General features: G+C 59.7%; 1 protein-coding gene across 4 annotated transcripts in view; it reads left to right on the top strand.

Annotated features, from left to right (window-relative positions):
• The window catches only part of LOC142003811 (ly6/PLAUR domain-containing protein 5-like), a 38,254-nt gene extending 17,711 nt beyond the window's left edge, over positions 1–20,543 (top strand). For 3 of the 4 annotated variants that reach the window (XM_074981102.1, XM_074981103.1, XM_074981101.1), the window contains one exon: positions 5,872–7,745. In XM_074981102.1, coding sequence (XP_074837203.1) covers positions 5,872–6,146 — 275 coding nt within the window. In that variant the 3' untranslated portion in view covers positions 6,147–7,745. Of the gene's footprint in view, positions 1–5,871; positions 7,746–19,366 lie in introns of those variants that run through there. The other variant, XM_074981104.1, reaches the window with a different exon arrangement.
• The last annotated feature ends 802 nt before the right edge of the window (positions 20,544–21,345 follow it).

The following is a 21,345-nucleotide window of genomic DNA, read 5'->3' as shown; positions in this document are numbered from 1 at the left end:
TGTGTCGGGGGCTGGCAGTGGTAGTGCATTGGGAGTTGGCAGTGGTGGTGCACCAGGGGCTGGCAGTGGTGGTTCACTGGGGGCTGGCAGTGGTGTGTGCGTCGGGGTCTGGCAGTGGTGTGTGTGTCGGGGGCTGGCAGTGGTGGTGCGTCGGGGGCTGGCAGTGGTGGTGCGTTGGGGGCTGGCAGTGGTGTGTGCGTCAGGGGCTGGCAGTGGTGGTGCACGGGGGGCTGGCAGTGGTGTGTGCATCAGGGGCTGGCAGTGGTGGTGCGTCAGGGGCTGGCAGTGGTGTGTGCGTCCGGGGCTTGCAGTGGTGGTGCGCTGGGGGCTGGCAGTGGTGTGTGCGTCGGGGGCTGGCAGTGGTGTGTGCGTCGGGGGCTGGCAGTGGTGGTGCATCAGGGGCTGGCAGTGGTGTGTGTGTCGGGGGCTGGCAGTGGTGGTGCACTGGGGGCTGGCAGTGGTGTGTGCGTCGGGGGCTGGCAGTGGTATGTGCGTCGGGGGCTGGCAGTGGCGTGTGTGTCGGGCTGGCAGTGGTGGTGCGTCGGGGGCTGGCAGTGGTGTGTGTGTCGGGGGCTGGCAGTGGTGTGTGTGTCGGGGGCTGGCAGTGGTGGTGCATCGGGGGCTGGCAGTGGTGTGTGTGTTGGGGGCTGGCAGTGGTGTGTGTGTCGGGGGCTGGCAGTGGTGGTGCGTCGGGGGCTGGCAGTGGTGTGTGTGTCGGGGGCTGGCAGTGGTGGTGCGTCGGGGGCTGGCAGTGGTGTGTGTGTTGGGGGCTGGCAGTGGTGTGTGTGTCGGGGGCTGGCAGTGGTGGTGCGTTGGGGGCTGGCAGTGATGTGTGTGTCTGGGGCTGGCAGTGGTGGTGCATCGGGGGCTGGCAGTGGTGTGTGTGTTGGGGGCTGGCAGTGGTGTGTGTGTCGGGGGCTGGCAGTGGTGGTGCGTCGGGGGCTGGAAGTGGTGGTGCGTCAGGGGCTGGCAGTGGTGGTGCGTCGGGGGCTGGCAGTGGTGTGTGCATCAGGGGCTGGCAGTGGTGGTGCGTCAGGGGCTAGCAGTGGTGTGTGCGTCCGGGGCTTGCAGTGCTGGTGCGCTGGGGGCTGGCAGTGGTGTGTGCGTCGGGGGTGGCAGTGGTGGTGCGTTGGGGGCTGGCAGTGGCGTGTGTGTCAGGAGCTGGCAGTGGTGGTGCACCGGGGGCTGGCAGTGGTGTGTGTGTCAGGGGCTGGCAGTGGTGTGTGTGTCGGGGGCTAGCAGTGGTGGTGCACTGGTAGTTGGCAGTGGTGGTGCACCAGGGGCTGGCAGTGGTGGTGCACCGGGAGCTGGCAGTGGTGTGTGTGTCGGGGGCTGGCAGTGGTAGTGCACTGGGAGTTGGCAGTGGTGGTGCACCAGGGGCTGGCAGTGGTGGTTCACTGGGGGCTGGCAGTGGTGTGTGCGTCGGGGTCTGGCAGTGGTGTGTGCGTCGGGGGCTGGCAGTGGTGGTGCGTCGGGGGCTGGCAGTGGTGTGTGCGTCGGGGGCTGGCAGTGGTGGTGCACGGGGGGCTGGCAGTGGTGTGTGCATCAGGGGCTGGCAGTGGTGGTGAGTCAGGGGCTGGCAGTGGTGTGTGTGTCCGGGGCTTGCAGTGGTGGTTCGCTGGGGGCTGGCAGTGGTGTGTGCGTCGGGGGCTGGCAGTGGTGGTGCACTGGGGGCTGGCAGTGGTGTGTGCGTCGGCGGCTGGCAGTGGTTGTGCGTCAGGGGCTGGCAGTGGCGTGTGTGTCAGGGGCTGGCAGTGGTGGTGCACCGGGAGCTGGCAGTGGTGTGTGTGTCGGGGGCTGGCAGTTGTAGTGCACTGGGAGTTGGAAGTGGTGGTGCACCAGGGGCTGGCAGTGGTGGTGCACTGGGGGCTGGCAGTGGTGGTGCACCGGGGTCTGGCAGTGGCGTGTGTGTCAGGGGCTGGCAGTGGTGTGTGCGTTGGGGGCTGGCAATGGTGGTGCACCGGGGGCTGGCAGTGGTGTGTGCGTCAGGGGCTGGCAGTGGTGGTGCACTGGGGGCTGGCAGTGGTGTGTGCGTCAGGGGCTGGCAGTGGTGTGTGCGTCGGGGGCTGGCAGTGGTGGTGCGTCGGGGGCTGGAAGTGGTGGTGCGTCAGGGGCTGGCAGTGGTGGTGCGTTGGGGGCTGGCAGTGGCGTGTGTGTCAGGGGCTGGCAGTGGTGGTGCACCGGGGGCTGGCAGTGGTGTGTGTGTCAGGGGCTGGCAGTGGTGTGTGTGTCAGGGGCTAGCAGTGGTGGTGCACTGGGAGTTGGCAGTGGTGGTGCACCAGTGGCTGGCAGTGGTGGTGCACCGGGAGCTGGCAGTGGTGTGTGTGTCGGGGGCTGGCAGTGGTAGTGCACTGGGAGTTGGCAGTGGTGGTGCACCAGGGGCTGTCAGTGGTGGTTCACTGGGGGCTGGCAGTGGTGGTGCACCAGGGGCTGGCAGTGGTGGTGCACTGGGGGCTGGCAGTGGTGGTGCGTCGGGGGCTGGCAGTTGTGTGTGCGTCGGGGGCTGGCAGTGGTGGTGCACGGGGCGCTGGCAGTGGTGTGTGCATCAGGGGCTGGCAGTGGTGGTGCGTCAGGGGCTGGCAGTGGTGTGTGCATCCGGGGCTTGCAGTGGTGGTGCGTTGGGGGCTGGCAGTGGTGTGTGCGTTGGGGGCTGGCAGTGTTGTGTGCGTCGGGGGCTGGCAGTGGTGTGTGCGTCGGGGGCTGGCAGTGGTGGTGCACTGGGGGCTGGCAGTGGTGTGTGCGTCGGGGGCTGGCAGTGGTGGTGCATCAGGGGCTGGCAGTGGTGTGTGTGTCGGGGGCTGGCAGTGGTGGTGCACTGGGGGCTGGCAGTGGTGTGTGCGTCGGGGGCTGGCAGTGGTGTTTGCGTCGGGGGCTGGCAGTGGCGTGTGTGTCGGGCTGGCAGTGGTGGTGCGTCGGGGGCTGGCAGTGGTGGTGCACTGGGAGTTGGCAGTGGTGTGTGTGTCGGGGGCTGGCAGTAGTGGTGCACTGGGAGTTGGCAGTGGTGGTGCACCAGGGGCTGGCCGTGGTGTTGCACCGGGAGCTGGCAGTGGTGTGTGTGTCGGGGGCTGGCAGTGGTGGTGCACTGGGGGCTGGCAGTGGTGGTGCACCGGGGTCTGGCAGTGGCGTGTGTGTCAGGGGCTGGCAGTGGTGTGTGCGTCGGGGGCTGGCAATGGTGGTGCACCGGGGGCTGGCAGTGGTGTGTGCGTCAGGGGCTGGCAGTGGTGGTGCACTGGGGGCTGGCAGTGCTGTGTGCGTCAGGGGCTGGCAGTGGTGTGTGCGTCGGGGGCTGGCAGTGGTGGTGCGTCGGGGGCTGGAAGTGGTGGTGCGTCAGGGGCTGGCAGTGGTGGTGCGTCGGGGGCTGGCAGTGGTGTGTGCATCAGGGGCTGGCAGTGGTGGTGCGTCAGGGGCTAGCAGTGGTGTGTGCGTCCGGGGCTTGCAGTGGTGGTGCGCTGGGGGCTGGCAGTGGTGTGTGCGTCGGGGGTGGCAGTGGTGGTGCGTTGGGGGCTGGCAGTGGCGTGTGTGTCAGGGGCTGGCAGTGGTGGTGCACCGGGGGCTGGCAGTGGTGTGTGTGTCAGGGGCTGGCAGTGGTGTGTGTGTCGGGGGCTAGCAGTGGTGGTGCACTGGTAGTTGGCAGTGGTGGTGCACCAGGGGCTGGCAGTGGTGGTGCACCGGGAGCTGGCAGTGGTGTGTGTGTCGGGGGCTGGCAGTGGTAGTGCACTGGGAGTTGGCAGTGGTGGTGCACCAGGGGCTGGCAGTGGTGGTTCACTGGGGGCTGGCAGTGGTGTGTGCGTCGGGGTCTGGCAGTGGTGTGTGCGTCGGGGGCTGGCAGTGGTGGTGCGTCGGGGGCTGGCAGTGGTGTGTGCGTCGGGGGCTGGCAGTGGTGGTGCACGGGGGGCTGGCAGTGGTGTGTGCATCAGGGGCTGGCAGTGGTGGTGCGTCAGGGGCTGGCAGTGGTGTGTGTGTCCGGGGCTTGCAGTGGTGGTGCGCTGGGGGCTGGCAGTGGTGTGTGCGTCGGGGTCTGGCAGTGGTGTGTGTGTCGGGGGCTGGCAGTGGTGGTGCACCAGGGGCTGGCAGTGGTGGTGCACTGGGGGCTGGCAGTGGTGGTGCGTCGGGGGCTGGCAGTGGTGTGTGCGTCGGGGGCTGGCAGTGGTGGTGCACGGGGCGCTGGCAGTGGTGTGTGCATCAGGGGCTGGCAGTGGTGGTGCGTCAGGGGCTGGCAGTGGTGTGTGCATCCGGGGCTTGCAGTGGTGGTGCGTTGGGGCTGGCAGTGGTGTGTGCGTTGGGGGCTGGCAGTGTTGTGTGCGTCGGGGGCTGGCAGTGGTGGTGCGTTGGGGGCTGGCAGTGGCGTGTGTGTCAGGGGCTGGCAGTGGTGGTGCACCGGGGGCTGGCAGTGGTGTGTGTGTCAGGGGCTGGCAGTGGTGTGTGTGTCGGGGGCTGGCAGTGGTGGTGCACTGGGAGTTGGCAGTGGTGGTGCACCAGGGGCTGGCAGTGGTGGTGCACCGGGAGCTGGCAGTGGTGTGTGTGTCGGGGGCTGGCAGTGGTAGTGCATTGGGAGTTGGCAGTGGTGGTGCACCAGGGGCTGGCAGTGGTGGTTCACTGGGGGCTGGCAGTGGTGTGTGCGTCGGGGTCTGGCAGTGGTGTGTGTGTCGGGGGCTGGCAGTGGTGGTGCGTCGGGGGCTGGCAGTGGTGGTGCGTTGGGGGCTGGCAGTGGTGTGTGCGTCAGGGGCTGGCAGTGGTGGTGCACGGGGGGCTGGCAGTGGTGTGTGCATCAGGGGCTGGCAGTGGTGGTGCGTCAGGGGCTGGCAGTGGTGTGTGCGTCCGGGGCTTGCAGTGGTGGTGCGCTGGGGGCTGGCAGTGGTGTGTGCGTCGGGGGCTGGCAGTGGTGTGTGCGTCGGGGGCTGGCAGTGGTGGTGCATCAGGGGCTGGCAGTGGTGTGTGTGTCGGGGGCTGGCAGTGGTGGTGCACTGGGGGCTGGCAGTGGTGTGTGCGTCGGGGGCTGGCAGTGGTATGTGCGTCGGGGGCTGGCAGTGGCGTGTGTGTCGGGCTGGCAGTGGTGGTGCGTCGGGGGCTGGCAGTGGTGTGTGTGTCGGGGGCTGGCAGTGGTGTGTGTGTCGGGGGCTGGCAGTGGTGGTGCATCGGGGGCTGGCAGTGGTGTGTGTGTTGGGGGCTGGCAGTGGTGTGTGTGTCGGGGGCTGGCAGTGGTGGTGCGTCGGGGGCTGGCAGTGGTGTGTGTGTCGGGGGCTGGCAGTGGTGGTGCCTTGGGAGCTGGCACTGGACGTGAGTCGGGGGCTGGCAGTGGTGGTGCACTGGGAGTTGGCAGTGGTGGTGCACCAGGGGCTGGCAGTGGTGGTGCACTGGGGGCTGGCAGTGGTGGTGTGTCGGGGGCTGGCAGTGGTAGTGCACTGGGAGTTGGCAGTGGTGGTGCACCGGGGGCTGGCAGTGTTGGTGCACTGGGGCTGGCAGTGGTGGTGCGTCGGGGGCTGGCAGTGATGGTGCACCGGGGGCTGGCAGTGGTGGTGCACCGGGAGGTGGCAGTGGTGGTGTGTCGGGGGCTGGCAGTGGTGGTGTGTCGGGGGCTGGCAGTGGTGGTACGCTGGGGGCTGGCAGTGGTGGTGCATCGGGGGCTGGCAGTGGTGTGCGCGTTGGGGGCTGGCAGTGGGGTGTGCATCGGGGCTGGCAGTGGGGTGTGTATCGGGGGCTGGCAGTGGTGGTACATCAGGGGCTGGCAGTGGTGGTGCACCAGGGGCTGGCTGGACCTCCCGCAGGGGGCTGGCTGGGGCAGGGGGCTGGCTGGGGGTGGGAATGGCTGCATGGACAAGCGGATGACAGTCTGACGAGGGCCAGTCTGACCTCTCCTCTCCGGGTTCCCAGGCCACTTCGTGGTGCCCATCTACGTCCGCTCCTGCCAGGACCTCAGCTGCGCATCGGTGGGGATGTCGTTCTCCTGGCTGCAGCTGCAGCTCCAGGGGTCGTCCTGCTGTGCCCAGCCCCTGTGCAACGGTGCGCTGGAGCCAGTGACCACGGCCAGCACCCCCACCATGGCCCCTGCCACCAACGCCGGCCCCTGGCCCCAGCCCCGGCCCTGGCTGCCTTTGCCTGCGCTGCTGGTGCTGCTGGTGCTGGGGGCTCTGGGCCTGTGGGGCTGAGTGGGGTTTTCTGGGGTCAGGGCAGGGGACAGATACGCCCTCTGGAGAGGACCCCCCAGGCCAGGTGCTCTACACCATCTGTCGTGGCATTCTTGGCCCAGTGAGTTCACTTCCCAGTCCCAGCCGGTCCCAGCCCAGTCCCCCGGCCACCCAGTTCCCAGCCAGTTCCATACCGGTATCCCAGCTCCCCCCAGTTCCCCCAGTGCCCTGCGTGGCTCCTGGAAGCTCCTGCCTGGCCCCTGACATGCGGCAGACCCCACAGAGCGAGAGCCGCTGCCCTGGGCACATTGTCACCTGTTGCTTCAGAGCAGGGCGACGCTTGTCCCGCTAGGCATGATCTCAGGGCCCCCAGTGTGGTTGGTGGCCGCCACCCCCTGCAGTCTCCCATCCGAACACACTGGGCAGGGGATCCTGGGTCCTTTGGCCACAGGAACATTCACAGTGGCTGGCCCAAGGCCCCCAGAGCTGCCCTGGCTGGGTTGGCGAGGGTGGTCCCCAGGAGCAGAGGGACAGCTGTCCCGATCAGCCCCCCAGCATCTCGCCTGCCCCTCTCCGTCTGCCAGTGGGCAGGGTGGGAGCTGTGGGCCTTGGCGGAGGTGTGAGTCGGGGGGAAGGTGCCCCCGGCTGGTCCTGGGGCAGCCCCCCAGCAGCAGTGGGGGCTGAATGCTGCATCCCCTTGGTATAATCCCCACTTGTGAGCCCCGGGGCCTGTCCGCCCCCTCGCCAGCTGCACACCACTCCAAGCCAGGGCTGAGCTGGAGTCACGCCCCATCGCTCGGCTGGGTAGGTGCGGGAGCCTCGAGCAGGGCACAGCCTAGCCCTGGCTACACCTGGTTGCCGGCCGGCATGGCCCAGGGCTGAGCAATTTGGGGCACCGTGGGCTGGCGGCACCTTCCTCTGCTCCGTCTACAAGGGCCGTCTGGCGCGACTGGCGAGTAACGGCCGTGGCCTCAGGCTGGAGTCAAACAGAGTCGCTGGGGTGCCTGGGCTGTGCAAAGGAGGCGTCGCTCCAGTGTGACCCGGGGCCGCACTGTGACTGGAGCAGCTGTGAACTGGGCGCCCCTTCAGGGTGGCATTAGAGGAAATCACTGAGCCAGTGGGGAGAGCTGCAGGAGTCACTCTGGGGTGCATGGGGCCTGCCGGTGGGCTGAAGCTAGCACAGCTCAGGATCAGGCCCTGCACCAATAGTGCGTAAGGCTGGCGCGGTGGAGGTGTGACTCCAGATTAAGCGGAGCACGGCCCTGGTGTAAATACACAGTTAGAGACCCAGTCCCTGTGATGTAGGGGTGGGTGGGTGTGTGGCTCACAGGGGGTGGGAGGCTCCTGCTGAGGGTAACCTGGCGCCCAGGTGACACCTCTGGGCTGCAGACAAAGGGGCAGGTGGAGCCTGAGGGGTTTGAATTGGAACTGGGCGTTGGAAGCAGTGAGGCTGGGCTGGGAGAGAGAGAGACAAAGGAGGGGGCAAGACCCTGGCTCTGGGGGCCGCTCGGGGCCTCCTCTCCCCAGCATGGATGGGACTGGCTGTCTCTGCCGGCTGCACTGACTCCTCTGTACGACACTGTGTCCTGTTGGCTAATAAACCCTCTGTTCTCCCACTGAGTGAGAGTCACTCCTGCCTGCAGACGGGGGGCAGAGCTTGGGGACCCCTGAACCACATTACTGTACTGCACCCTGAGGATGGAGCATCTGGCAGTAAATGATGGGAGCACAGGAGGAAGAAGGGGGGTCCCCGAGACCCAGGTGTGCTGAAGAGCAGCGAGGTGCGGTTCCCTGAGGTGGAGGGGCCTGTGGCGGAACCCAAGAGAATGCAGGTGCAGTCGTGGTCGCGGTTGTGGTTGTGGTTGTGGGCCTCGAGAGGGGGAGTCACACCCAAAGAGGGGTTACTCCTGGGAGTCTGTTGGAATCGATCCCAGAAGGCAGAGGGGCCTACAGCCTAACCCCGGGGAATGAGTGACCCACAAGGAGTCTGGCACACTGAAGGAATTCTTCCAGGGATCATGGGGTGCAGAGGGTGTTGGCCTGTGAGTCTGCAACCACACTCAGCAACTTCACTGTGAAGCGGCAGCGCCTGGAAACTGAATTGAGATTAAAGGAGGTGGCCAAGGCAGCGTGGATGTGCAGTGGCAGAGCTGAGGGTTAAGGAAACTCCTGCAGGGGTGATCCTGGACTGCATGGACCTCTGAACCCAATGGCCTGCCACAGTTAGGGAGGGAAGGAGCAATTCCAACCCATCGTCTACTAGTGGCCACGACAGACCTGCAAAGAGTTTCCCAGGCCTGGGCCGAGGAAGGTGCCTGTGTGTCTGTGCAGGAAAGCAGCTTGTCCACTGGGAGTGGCAAGTTGTCTGTGAGAGAAGCTGCCTCACCTTCTGGGCGTGTGTCGATACCAGCCAGGGGGCCTGGGACAGAGGAGAGAGTGTCTCTGATTGTCTGTCTGTGTTTAACAGTATCAGAGAGGGAGCTGTGCTAGTCTATACACTATCAAAACAAAACAGTCAAGTAGCACTTTAAAGACTAGCAAAATAGTTTATTAGGTGAGCTTTCGTGGGACAGACCCACTTCTTCAGACCAGAGCCAGACCTGGGTCTGTCCCACGAACGCTCACCTAATAAACTATTTTGCTAGTCTTTAAAGTGCTACTTGACTGCTTTTTGTTTTAAGAAGTCCTGTGGCACCTTATAGAATAACAGATATTTTGGAGCATAAGCTTTTGTGGGCAAAGACCCACTTCATCAGATGCATTCGAACTTGAGGGTGCAAAGAAAGGCCCCAGCCATTTACTCCAAAATGCCAGATTCTCAAGGATGTTACACAAAGGTTGTGGTCGAGCAAAGAGCAACGTAAATGTGCAGTTGCGAGGGGTTTGTTGTGTAACTCACGCTGACTGCTGTAACCAATGGGTGCTGCTACCAACAGTTGTAGAATTGTACCATGTACTGAATGTTGGAAAGAGCCATGTAATGTGTTGACATGGATGTAGAAGCATGGATTGTATGTGGGAGGAGTTTGTAATTCTGAAATGTCACTGTTGTTCTCTCTAACTAGTCTTGCAACCTCTCCCATGAGAAGGAACATGCCAAACCTATTGTGTGGCATGAAAGGGGAAACTGAGGCGCACAACCTCAGCGGTGGTGGTCTGGCTAAATGCCAAGGGTGGAAGCATTTGCACCTTCCTTCACTGGACAGTGACAGAATTCCAGACATTTGCTGAAGCAGCTGGGTGGGCTGGTGGGCAGACGGGGATGGGGCCCAGACTGGCGAGAAACTGTTGGATCGGCTGGTGCTGCAGCAGCTGTATGGGCTCTGCCTGCCAGGCTTGAGCAGGTGGCTGATGGAGCAGAGGCCGAAGCCGGGAGACTGACCAACTTGAGGAAACCAATGGGACTTGCCTGGCTGCATCACATGAAAGGGGCCAATGCCAAGCTCCAGATGTGGAGCCTCCCCTTGCAGGACTACGACGTGGAGGTGGTACACATGAAGGGGAGCACCGTGGGTACAGCCGATGCCCTATCACACGGGGAGGGCCCCGAACTTCCCCAGGTCTCCGGCTGAGTGACCCCGCTCAGTTCGGTCTGGAGGTGGGGAGAGACGTGATGTAGTGTGGGGGTGGGGTCTCACAGAGGGTGTGGGGCTCCTCCTGAGGGTAACCTGGTGACCAGGTGTGATGGAGTGGGGGGAGTGCATGTGTGAGACTCAGGCTGGATGTGGAAGACAAGCTGAGCAGCTCCCAGCGGCTAAGGTTGACGGTGGGGCTATAACCTAGGCTGGCAGGTAACACCTCAGCCCTGAACAAAGAGGAGGGTGGAGCCGAGCTGGTTTTGAATCAGGGGCGGCAGTTAAAGGCTGGGGCGGAGAGGGAGCTGGAAGGCAGCCAGCCAAAAGCTACACCCCAGGGGGCACCCCTTGGGCTCCTCTCCCCAGGATGGGTTGGAATGACTGTCTGACTGCTGCACTGATGCTTCTGGGAGAAACTGGGCATCCGTTGCCTAATAAACCTCCTGTTGTACCTGCTGAGTGACAGTCACTCCTGCCAGCGGACAGGGTGCAGTGCATGGGGACCCCTGAACCCCATCACACTGGTGTCAGGAGTGGGATGCACTGCACCCACAGATGAGCTCCCAGCAGTGGCTGACCGAGCGCAGGAGAAGGAAGGAGCCTCACAAGAGCCAGAGGTGGAACAGAGCAATTCCTGCAGCTGCTGCTGGTGAGTGGATACCCCGGGAGATAGCAGGGAGATGGATTATACCCGACTCCTGAAGGCAGAGCTAGCGGGGCTGTGCAGAGAGAGGGGCCTGACTGTGGGGAAGGCGACCAAGGCCCAGCTGATTGCCCAGCTGGAAGAGAATGACCGATCTGGTGGGCCAGATCCTGTCCTGGCAGGAAGTGGCCGGTCACCCTCGGGAAGCGTTTCGGATTCTCCGACAGGAGCGGAGGCTCGACGCCGTCAGACAGACATGGTGCCCGCCAGGTAGCGCTCAGCTAGCGGTGGTCCATCGCGGGCAGAGTCCCCCGCCACAGAGCTGCGACGGCTGGAGCTCGAGGTGAGATTAAAGGAACTGGAAGCCCAGGAACGGCAGAGGGAACGTGAGCACCAGGAACGGGACAGAGAGCGTGAGCACGAGCGCCAGCTACAAGAGAGACAGCGAGAGCAGGAGGAGGGAGAGCGAGAGCGGGAGCATGAGCGGGCCATGGCGGAGGCGAGATGCCAAGAGGCCCCAGCTGCGGTAAGTGGGGACAGGGCCAGGCGGCTTGCGGTGGCCAGTCACTTGGAGACGTGTGTGCTGGCCCAGTGTCAGGACCCAGGGGATATGGATGAGTTCCTTACTGCCTTTGAGCGAGCCTGTGATTTGCATGAGGTTCCCTCAGCTGAGTGGCTCCGACACCTCAGCCCCTTGCTGGGCTAGAAGGCCGCAGCGGTGCTCAGCCAGCTGGAGTGGTTGCAGCCTGGGGACTATGAACGGGTCAAAGAGGCCCTGCTGCATAAGTTCGGGCTGACTCCGGAGATGTACAAAAAGAGGTTCCAGGAGGTGCAGAAAAGGCCAGAAGAAACCTCTGTAGATGTGGCCTCCCGCCTGAGGCAATAGTACCGGAAGTGGGTGTTTGGGATGGGAGCCCAGTCCGTAGAGGACCTGGTCGAGCTGGCGGTCCTGGAGCGAGTCTACAAGATGTGCTCACCTGACCTGAGGGTGTGGCTCGTGGACCGGAGACCTGGGGATTCACACAGTGCAGGGAAACTGGCAGATGACTTCAGAAACAGCCGGGCCATGTTTGAAAGTGAGCCCCACAAAGAGAGGGAGTCCCGGAGAGAGAGGGAGTCCCAGAGAGACCAAGAATTTCAGAGAGGCTGGGGGGTAGGGAGCTGGAAGGCAGCCAGCAAAAAGCTACACCCCAGAGAGGCACCCCTCAGGCTCCTCTCCCCAGGACGGGTTGGAAGGACTGTCTCTGAATGCTGCACTGATGCTTCTGTGAGAAACTGGGCATCTGTTGCCTAATAAACCTCCTGTTGTACCTGCTGAGTGAGAGTCACTCCTGCCAGCGGACAGGGTGCAGTGCATGGGGGCCCCTGAACCCCATCACACCAGGTGACACCTCTGGGCTGCAGACAAAGGGACAGGTGGAGCCTGAGGGGTTTGAATTGGAACTGGGAGTTGGAAGCAGTGAGTCTGGGTCGGGAGGGAGGGAGACAAAGGAGGGGGCAAGGCCTCGGCTCTGGGGGCCCCTCGGGGCCTCCTCTCCCCAACGTAGATTGGACTGGCTGTCTCTGCCGGCTGTACTGACTCCTCTGTACGACGCTGTGTCCTGTCGGCTAATAAACACGCTGTTCTCCTGCTCAGTGAGAGTCACTCCTGCCTGCAGACGGGGGGCAGAGCTTGGGGACCCCTGAACCCTGTCACCCTTGCTCAGAGAAGAGTGGGAGGGGACGGCCTCTCCTGAAGGGGAGTCAGTGGTACAGTATGTACTGACCTTCCGGGAAAAGCTCACTGAGCTCATGGGCCTGGCCAGGGAGAACCTCTCCAGGGCCCAAAGGAAGCAAAATGTCTGGTATGACCGGAACGCCCGGGCCCGAGCCTATGCCACCGGGGACCAAGTGATGGTCCTTGTACCTGTGCGGCGGAACAAGCTGCCTTGGATGTCCCCTTCAAGGTCATCAAACAGCTGAATGAGGTGAACTATGTGGTGGAACTGTCGAACCGGCTCCCAGCCACTGGGTCTATCATGTGAACATGGTGAAACCTTACTGGGACAGGGAAAACTTGGTGCTGGCCGTGTGCAGGCACTGGGAGGGGCAGGGGGATGACCTCTTAGTGGATATGCTCAAGGGAACTGGAACGCGCTCCTTGCTGGAGTCTATTCCCCTCTCAGACCAGCTGACCCCTGCCCAGCAGACAGAGATCAGGGAGGTGCTGCATTCACACCAACAGCTGTTTTCTGACAGACCTGGATGCACTAACTTGGCTGTCCACTGAATACAGACAGGCACCCACGCCCCTATCAAGTGTGTGCCGTTCAGAGCCACAGGGAAGACGGCTCAGGACATAGAGCGGGAGGTTGAAGACATGCTGGCTCTGGGGGTGATCCAACCCTCCTCCAGCCCCTGGGCCGCTCCTGTGGTGTTAGTCCCTAAGAAAGATGGGTCTGTGCAGTTTTGTGTGGACTATCACAAGCTTAACGCCATCACCGTATTGGCTGCCTACCCCATGGCCAGGCCTGGTGATCTCTTAGACAAGCTGGGGGGAGCCCGTTACCTCACCAGCATAGACCTCACCAAGGGTTACTGGCAAGTGCCATTAGACGAAGATGCCCGGCTCAAGTCAGCTTTCATCACCCCTGTGGGGCTTTGCGAGTTCCTGATCCTGCCCTTCGGCCTCAAGGAGGTACCCGCTACCTTCCAGCGTCTGGTGGACCAGCTACTGAAAGGGATGGAGAGCTTTGCCCTGGCGTACATGGACGACATTTGCATCTTCAGCCAGACGTGGGAGGACCATGTGTCCCAGCTCAAGCGGGCGCTGGACCAACTTCAGAAGGCTGGTCTGATTATCAAGGCAGGGAAGTGCAAGGTGGGGATGGCTGAGGTGACCTACCTGGGCCACAAGGTGGGCAGCAGCTGCTTAAAACTGGAGCCAGCTAAAGTGGAGGCTGTCAGAGACTGGCTGGTGCCCCAGACTAACAAGCAGGTCCAGCCATTCACTGGGGTGGCGGGGTACTACCAGAGGTTTGTGCCCCACTTTAATTCCATTGCAGCCCCCCTCATGGAGCTGTGCAAGAAGGGGAAGACAGACAAGGTGGTCTGGACAGACCAGTGCCAAGAGGCCCTCTGCATGCTGAAGGAGACCCTGGCCAGGGCCTCAATGCTGGCAAATCCAGACTTCAACAAGCCCTTCATGGTGTTCTCTGAAGCAAAGACCTACTTCATCAGATGCATGAGTGGCAGGTTTCAGAGGGGTATTTAAAGCGTGGGGTCCCAGGAAGAGGGAGGGCCAGAGCTGACAAGTTCTCTTTAGTCAGGTTGGAAAAGGCCCTTTATCAGTAGTACGTATCAAAAGAGTTAAAAACAAGCCAGATCAGACAGGGGAGAATGGTCCAGTGTCAGAGTCTAATGTGGAGCTGTTAACGCCCAGGGCAGAGAAGCTGCTTTTGTAAGGGGCCAGCCACTCCCAGTCTCTGTGTAATCCTCGGCTAATGGAGTCAAATTTGCAAATAAATTGCAGCTCAGAGATTTCTCTCTTCATTTGATTTTTGAAATTTCTTTGTTTCAGGACTGTCACCTTTAAATCTGCCACTGTGTGTCCAGGGAGAAGTGTTCCTGCACAGGCTTCTGTACATTACCATTCTTGATGTATGATTTATGTACATTTATTTTTTTACATAGCGACCATCCAGTTTGGCCAATGTAAATTGCAGTGGGGCATTGCTGGCACATGATGGCATCTATTGTATTAGTAGTTGTGCAGGTAAAGGAGCCCCTGATGGTACAAAGTATTGGAGGGGTAGCCGTGTTAGTCTAGATCTGTAACAGCAACGAAGGGTCCTGTGGCACCTTATAGACTAACAGAAAAGTTTTGAGCATGAGCTTCTGATGAAGTGAGTCTGTGCTCACGAAAGCTCATGCTCAAAACTTTTCTGTTAGTCTATAAGGTGCCACAGGACCCTTCGTTCCTGATGGTATAGCTGATGTTAAGTCCTGTGTTGATATCACTGGTGTAGATAGGTGAGCTGAGTTGGCAGTAATGTTTGTTGCAGGAATTGGTTCCAGGTTTAGAGTTACTGCCAGCAATGCCCCACTACAATTTACATTGGCCAAACTGGAGAGTCTCTACGTAAAAGAATAAATGGACATAAATCAGACACCAGGAACGGTAATGCACAGAAACCTGTAGGAGAACACTTCAATCTCCCTGGATGCTCAGTAACAGGTTTAAATTTTGCAGTCCTACCACAAAGAAATTTCAAAAATCAAATGGCAAAAGAAATCCCTGAGCTGCAATTTATTTGCAAATTTGACTCCATCAACTAAGGATTGAACAGAGACTGGGAGTGGCTGGCCCCTTACAAAAGCAGCTTCTCTACAGAATTACAGAATCATAGGGCTGGAAGGGACCTCAGGAGGTCATCTAGTCCAGCCACCTGCTTCAAGCAGGATCAACCCCTACTAAGTCATCCCAGCCAGGACCTTGTCCAGCCGGTACTTAAAAAACTCAAGGGATGGAGAATCCACCACCTCTCTAGGCAACGCATTCCAGTGCTTCACCACCCGCCTGCTGAAGAAGTTTTTCCTAATATCTAACCTACACCTCCCCCTCTGTAACTTCAGACCATTGCTCCTTGTTCTGCCGTGTGACACCACTGAGAACAGTTTTTCACCTTCCTCTTTAGAGCTCCCCTTCAGGAAGTTGAAGGCTGCTATTAAATCACCCCTCAGTCTTCTCTTCTGTAAACTAAACAAGACCAAATCCCTCAGCCTCTCCTCATAGGTCTTGTGCTCCAGCCCCTTAATCATTTTTGTTGCCCTCCACTGAACCTGCTCTAGCAAATCCACATCCTTTTTATACTGGGGGGCCCAAAACTGGACACAATATTCCAGATGTGGCCTCACCAGTGCTGAATAAAGAGGAATAACCACTTCTCTAGATCTGCTCGAAATGCTCCTCCTAATGCACCCCAGTGTGCCGTTAGCTTTCTTGGCTAAAAGGGCACACTGTTTACTCATATCCAGCCTTTCATCCACCGTAACCCCTAGGTCCCTTTCCATTGTACTGCTGCTGAGCTTGTTGGTCACCAGCCTGTAACAATGTTTGGGATTCTTCTGCCCCAGGGAGTGGCTGGCCCCTTACAAAAGCAGCTTCTCTACCCTGGGTGTTAACAGCTCCACATTAGACTCTGACAATGCACCCCCCGCACCGCCCGTCTGAGCTGACTTGTTTTTTTTTACTTGTTTTTTCCTCTTTTGATAGTGCTACTGATAATGGGCCATTTCCAACTTGAGTGAATAGACCTTGTCAGCTCTGGTCCTTCCTTTTACTGGGACCCCACTCTTTAAATACCCCTCTGACCCTGCTACCCCCCCACTCATGCATCTGATGAAGCGGGTCTTTGCCCACGAAAGCTTATGCTCCAAAATATGTTAGTCTATAAGATGCCACAGGACTTCTTGTTTTTCTCGAAGCTACAGACTAACAGGGCTCCCTCTCTGATACTTGGTGATGTGGAGGTGGTCCATGTCAAGGGGAACAACAATACCATAGCTGATGCCTTGTCACGCGGGGGGGCCCTGAACTTCACTGGGTAACTGGCTAAGTGACCCCATTCAGTTGGGTCTGGAAGGCAGGTGAGATGTGATGGAGTTGGGGGCTGTGAGAGTCAGGCTGCATGTGTGTGTGACAGGCAGAGCAGCTCCCAGCAGCTAAGGATGACCCCTGGGGCTGTAACCTAAGCTGGCAGGTAACACCTGTGATGGAGTGGGGGATAGGTGTGTACCTGTGTCTCACACAGGGTGTGGGGCTCCTGCTGAGGGTAACCTGGTGACCAGGTGACACCTTTGTACTGCAGACAAAGGAGGAGGTGGAGCCTGAGGGGTTTGAATTGGAACTGGGAATTGGAAGCAGTTAGTCTGGGCTGGGAGAGAGAGAGAGACGAAGGAGGGGGCAAGGCCCCGGCTGTGGGGGCCCCTCGAGGCCTCCTTTCCCCAACATGGATGGGACTGGCTGTCTCTGCCGGCTGCACTGACTGCTCTGTACGATGCTGTGTCCTGTCGGCTAATAAACCCACTGTTCTCCTGCTGAGCAAGAGTCCTGCCTGCAGACGGGGTGCAAAGCTTGGGGGACCCCAAACCCCATCACACTGGTGTCAGGAGTGGGATGTACTGCACCCCGGGGAGGGAGTGCCCAGCAGTAAGTGATGGGGGCCCAGGAGGAAGAAGCAGGGCCTGAGAGACCCAGGTGTGCTGACAGGCAGTGAGGTGCAGCTCCCCACGGAGGAGGGGCCTGCAACTGAACCCAAGCAACTGTGGTTGTGGTTCTCAAGAGGGGGTGTCACACCTGAGGAGGGGTTACTCCTGAGAGTCAGTTAGAGTTGGTCCCAGAAGGTGGAGGAGTCGAGGGCCCAACCCCCAGGAACAAGTGACCCACGAGGAGGCTGACACGCTGAATGAGTTCTTCCCAAGACAGTGTGGTCGTGGTCCTTGAGAGCGGGTGTCACAGGGAAGAAGGGGTTCCTCTGGGAGTCTGTTGGAGTCGGTCCCAGAGGGTGGAGGGGCCTACGGCCTAACTCTGGGGAGCTTGTGAACCACAAGGAGTCTGGCACACTGAAGGGATTCTTCCAGGAATCGTGGGCTGCAGAGGGCATCAGCCTGAGAGCCAGCAACCACGCTCAGCAACTCCGCTGTGAAGTGGTAGCCCCTGGAAACCGAATCGCAATTAAAGGAGCTGGACAAGGCAGCATGGATATGCAGTGGCAGAGCTAAGGGATAAGGAAACTCCAGCAGAGGTGAGCCCAGATCGGGGCAGGGAACCCTGGCCTGCATGGAGCTCTGAACCAAGTGGCCTGCCACAGCTCAAGGAGGAAAGGAGCAATTCCAACCCATCATCTACTAATGGCCAAGACAGATCTGCGAAGAGTTTTCCAGGCCTGGGCCGAGGAAGGTGCCTGTGTGTCTGTGCAGGAAAGCAGCTTGTCCACTGGGAATGGCAAGCGGTCTGTGAGAGAAGCCGCCTCACTTTCTGGGTGTGTGTCTAGACCAGCCAGGGAGGCTGGGACAGAGGAGAGAGTGTCTCCCATTGTCTGTCTGTGTCGAACAGCAGCAGCCTGGGGAGAGAGCAGAGCCTGCATTTGGAAAAGGTGCCAACGAGGAAACTAATCCATTGTCTGAGGAAGACTTCCCCAGCCTAGGGTGGCTGTAGAAGGAACCACCAGGAAAGAGCATTCCAGGTGTGACTCTGAATCCAGCCATGGGGGCTGGAGCAGAGGTAATGGCTCTGGGATGGGCAGTGGCATCCCTGATAAGGATGCTGGTCCTTAGTGCAAGAAAGATGCTTCTGCTTCAAGGGAAGTGAATCCTTTGTCTGAGCCTGTGGGAGCTTGAGATGGGGCCAGGATCCCAAAGCTGGATCTGAGTGCAGCTGAAGCCCAGATGGGAAGTGGGCCTACCTCTGTGTCGCTCAGGGAGGATGATGCTTTAACTCGGTCTGATCCAGTCAGTATCATCAGGGAATCCCAGAGACCAGACGATTCTAGTACTTGTTCTTTGCCTGATGCTGGAAGGGGTGGGAGGACTCTGTCTGACCAGGGTCATCCTCTAGCCAGGACACAGGAAGAACAAACTGGCAATGGAGTTATGGTGCCTGATGAAGATAAAGAAGCTGGTAGCAGAAGGGAGGGGAGTGATCCTAACCTTTTGTCCAGTGGTATTAGCTCTCTACCAGGAGGGGGATTATGTGGGAATCTGCCTGATGGGCCAGAAGTGATCCTGGGTGTAGGTGAAACCCAGGAGCTGGTTGTGGCTCAAGGGAGCAGTGCCCCTGTGGAGGCAGACAGGGGTGAGTTGTTGTTTAGGGGAGCTCTTGAGGAAGAAAATTTCCCTGAAACTTTTCCTGAGCAATCTGTGGGGACTGCAGAAAATGAGAGTGAAGGAAGGAGAGTGAACAGGAAAGATACTTGTCTGTAAGAGCCAGAGCAACCCTTTGCCTGTGGAGAAGTTTGTTTCAGCTCCTGATGGCCAGGACCTGCCTGAGTGTGAAACCACTGGCTGTGCTCTGGAAGGGTCCAAAGCAAGTAGGGTAAAGGTTTCTCAGGAATTGGAAGCTGGTCCAAGTAAAGTGAAAACTATAAGGGAATGTGAGCAGCCCTGTGAGAACCAAGTGAAACAGCTGCACAGTCAGTCTGTAGGATGCAGAAGAGGGCGAGCAATCCCCCATCTCCAGGTGCTGGAAACACTTACATTCTCACACTGGACTCCACTTCTGATTCCGTGGGGAGGCAGAAGTTGGAGGTGGAAAGACAAAGGAGCTTTGGGCCTGGTGGACCAGTAAGGGATAAACAGGGATTCCTCCATGTGGATTCTGCGTCTGGGACTCACAAAACTTTCAGAAACCAGTTTGGTTTGCAGATTTCCAGACTGGCTGGGAGGGGGCCGTCTCCCTGAGATCATCAATGGCCCAGCTCTTGTTAGAAGGGAGGGCACAGCCAGAGAGATCAGATTTCCACCCTAGAGAGGCAAGAGAGAAGATTAGATCTTGGTTTTGCAAAGGGAAGGCCTCAGCCATTTAGCCCCAAAATACCAGATTCTCAAGGATGTTACACAAAGGTTGTGTAACAGCAACGAGAGGTCCTGTGGCACCTTATAGACTAACATAAAAGTTCTGAGCATGAGCTTTCGTGAGCACAGACTCACTTCATCAGATGCTGGTCTTGGAAATCTGCAGGGCCAGGTATAAATAAGCCAGAGCAAGGGTGGTGATAACAAGTTTAGCTCAGTCAGCAAGGGTGAGGTTTAGTAGGTTGTGGTCTACCAAAGAGCAACATAAATGTACATGTGCAATGGGTTTGTTCCGTTACTCATGCTGACTGCTGTAATCAATGGATGATGTGACCAGAAGCTGTAGAATTGTACTGTGTACTGAATGTTTGGAAAGAGCCATGTAACATGATGCCATTGACGTAAAAGCATGAATTGTGTGTTGAAGGAGTTTGTAATTCTGAAGTGTCACTGTTGTTCCCTGTAACTAGTCTTGCAACCTCTCACATGAGAAGGAACATTCCAACCCTATTGTGTGGCATGAAAGGGGAAACTGAGGCACACAACCATTTTGTTGGTCTGGCTAAATGCCAAGGATGGAAGCATTTGTACCTTCCTTTACTGGACTGTAACTGAATTCCAAACATTTGCCGGAGCAGCTGTATGGGCTGGTGGGCAGACGGGGCAGGGCCCAGACCAGAGAAGAACTGTTTGATCTGCTGGTGCTGCAGCAGCTGTATGGGCTCTGCCTGCCCGACTTGAGAACGTGGCTGATGGACCGGAGACCGAAGCAGGGAGACCGACCAGCCCAAGGGACCCAACGCGACTTGCCCGGCTGCATCACATGAAAAGGGCCAAGACCAAACTCCTGACTTGGAGCCTCCCCCAGCACGATTACGACGTGGTGGTGGTGCACATCAAGGGGAGCACCGAGGGCACAGCCGATGCCGTATCCTCTGGGGAAGACCCCGAACTTCCCAGGTCACCAGCTGAGTGACCCCGCTCAGTTCGGTCTGGAAGCGGGGAGAGATGTGGTGGAGTGGGGGATACACGTGTACCTGTGTCTCACACAGGGTGTGGGGCTCCTGCTGAGGGTAACCTGGCGACCAGGTGACACCTTTGTACTGCAGACAAAGGAGGAGGTGGAGCCTGAGGAGTTTGAATTGGAACTGGGAGTTGGAAGCAGAGAGTCTAGGCTGGGAGAGAGCGAGAGGAAGGAGGGGACAAGGTCCCGGCTCCGGGGGCCCCTCAGGGCCTCCTCTCCCCAACATGGATGGGACTGGCTGTCTCTGCCGGCTGCACTGACTCCTCTGTACGATGCTGTGTCCTGTCGGCTAATAAACCCGCTGCTGTCTTGCTGAGCAAGAGTCACTCCTGCCTGCAGATGGGGTGCAAAGCTTGGGGGACCCCGAACCCCATCACAATACCTCTGTCCTGAACACAGAGCAGGGAGGAGCTGAGTGGGGTTTGAATCAGAGGCAGCTGTTGGAAGCTGGTGGAGAGAGAGCTGGAAGGCAGCCAGCCTGGAGAGGGGGGAAGCTACACCCCAGAGGGGCACCCCTCAGGCTCCTCTCCCCAGGAGGGGTTGGAATGACTGTCTCTGCCGGCTGTACTGACACCTCTGTGCTGAGCTGGGCCTCTGTTTCCTAATAAACTTCCTGTTCTACCTGCTGAGTGAGAGTCACTCCTGCCTGTGGACGGGTGCAGAGCTTGGGGACCCCTGAACCCCATTACAGAGGGGTTTGAGGGAAACCATTTGGTCTTGGGTGCGGGGGGCAGGTGGGGTCTCTGGGAAACCCCCAGGCTTGGGACAAGGACCCATCAAGACACAGAGACCAGCTGCAGGGCTCCCCATTGTGAGTGGAGAACTGTGACCCCCCACCACTGCACTGCACCTGAGTGAAGGAGGGTGCTGGCTTTATGCCAACTGCTGCATGACACTTCCTGTCCCACCCCTCCCTGAGCAGGGAGAGAGCCCAGGAGTCCTGGCACTCAGCGCCCCCTCCCCCAACCCTAAGCACTAGATACCACTCCCCCCCCCAACTAGGAGAGAACCCAGGAGTCCTGGGACCCAGCCCCCCGACCCTGACCACTAGATACCACCCCCGCCCCAACTAGGAGAGAACCCAGGAGTCCTGGGACCCAGCCCCCCGATCCTGACCACTAGATACCACCCCCGCCCCAACTAGGAGAGAACCCAGGAGTCCTGGCTCCCCCACACCCCAGCTTAATCAGGAGAAGTGATACCAGGAGATAAGGCAGCAGCAGTTCTGTGCCTCGGGGCTGAGCCAGGTTGGGGAAGGAGGCGGAGGGGGTGTGTTTGGCTCCCAGCCAGGCTGGGTCGGGCTATGTTGGCAGCATCTGGCAAACCAGCCACCCCTATGCTGAGAGCCTGCAGCCAGTGCTGGGCTGCAGCCACCGCTGGGGTGGGGCACTTGTGTAAGCATCCCGGGGGGCTCTGATGAGACGC

This window comes from Carettochelys insculpta, chromosome 30, assembly GCF_033958435.1.
Source record: "Carettochelys insculpta isolate YL-2023 chromosome 30, ASM3395843v1, whole genome shotgun sequence".
Classification (NCBI taxonomy): domain Eukaryota; kingdom Metazoa; phylum Chordata; order Testudines; family Carettochelyidae; genus Carettochelys; species Carettochelys insculpta.
This window is presented reverse-complemented; position numbering and strand designations above follow the sequence as displayed.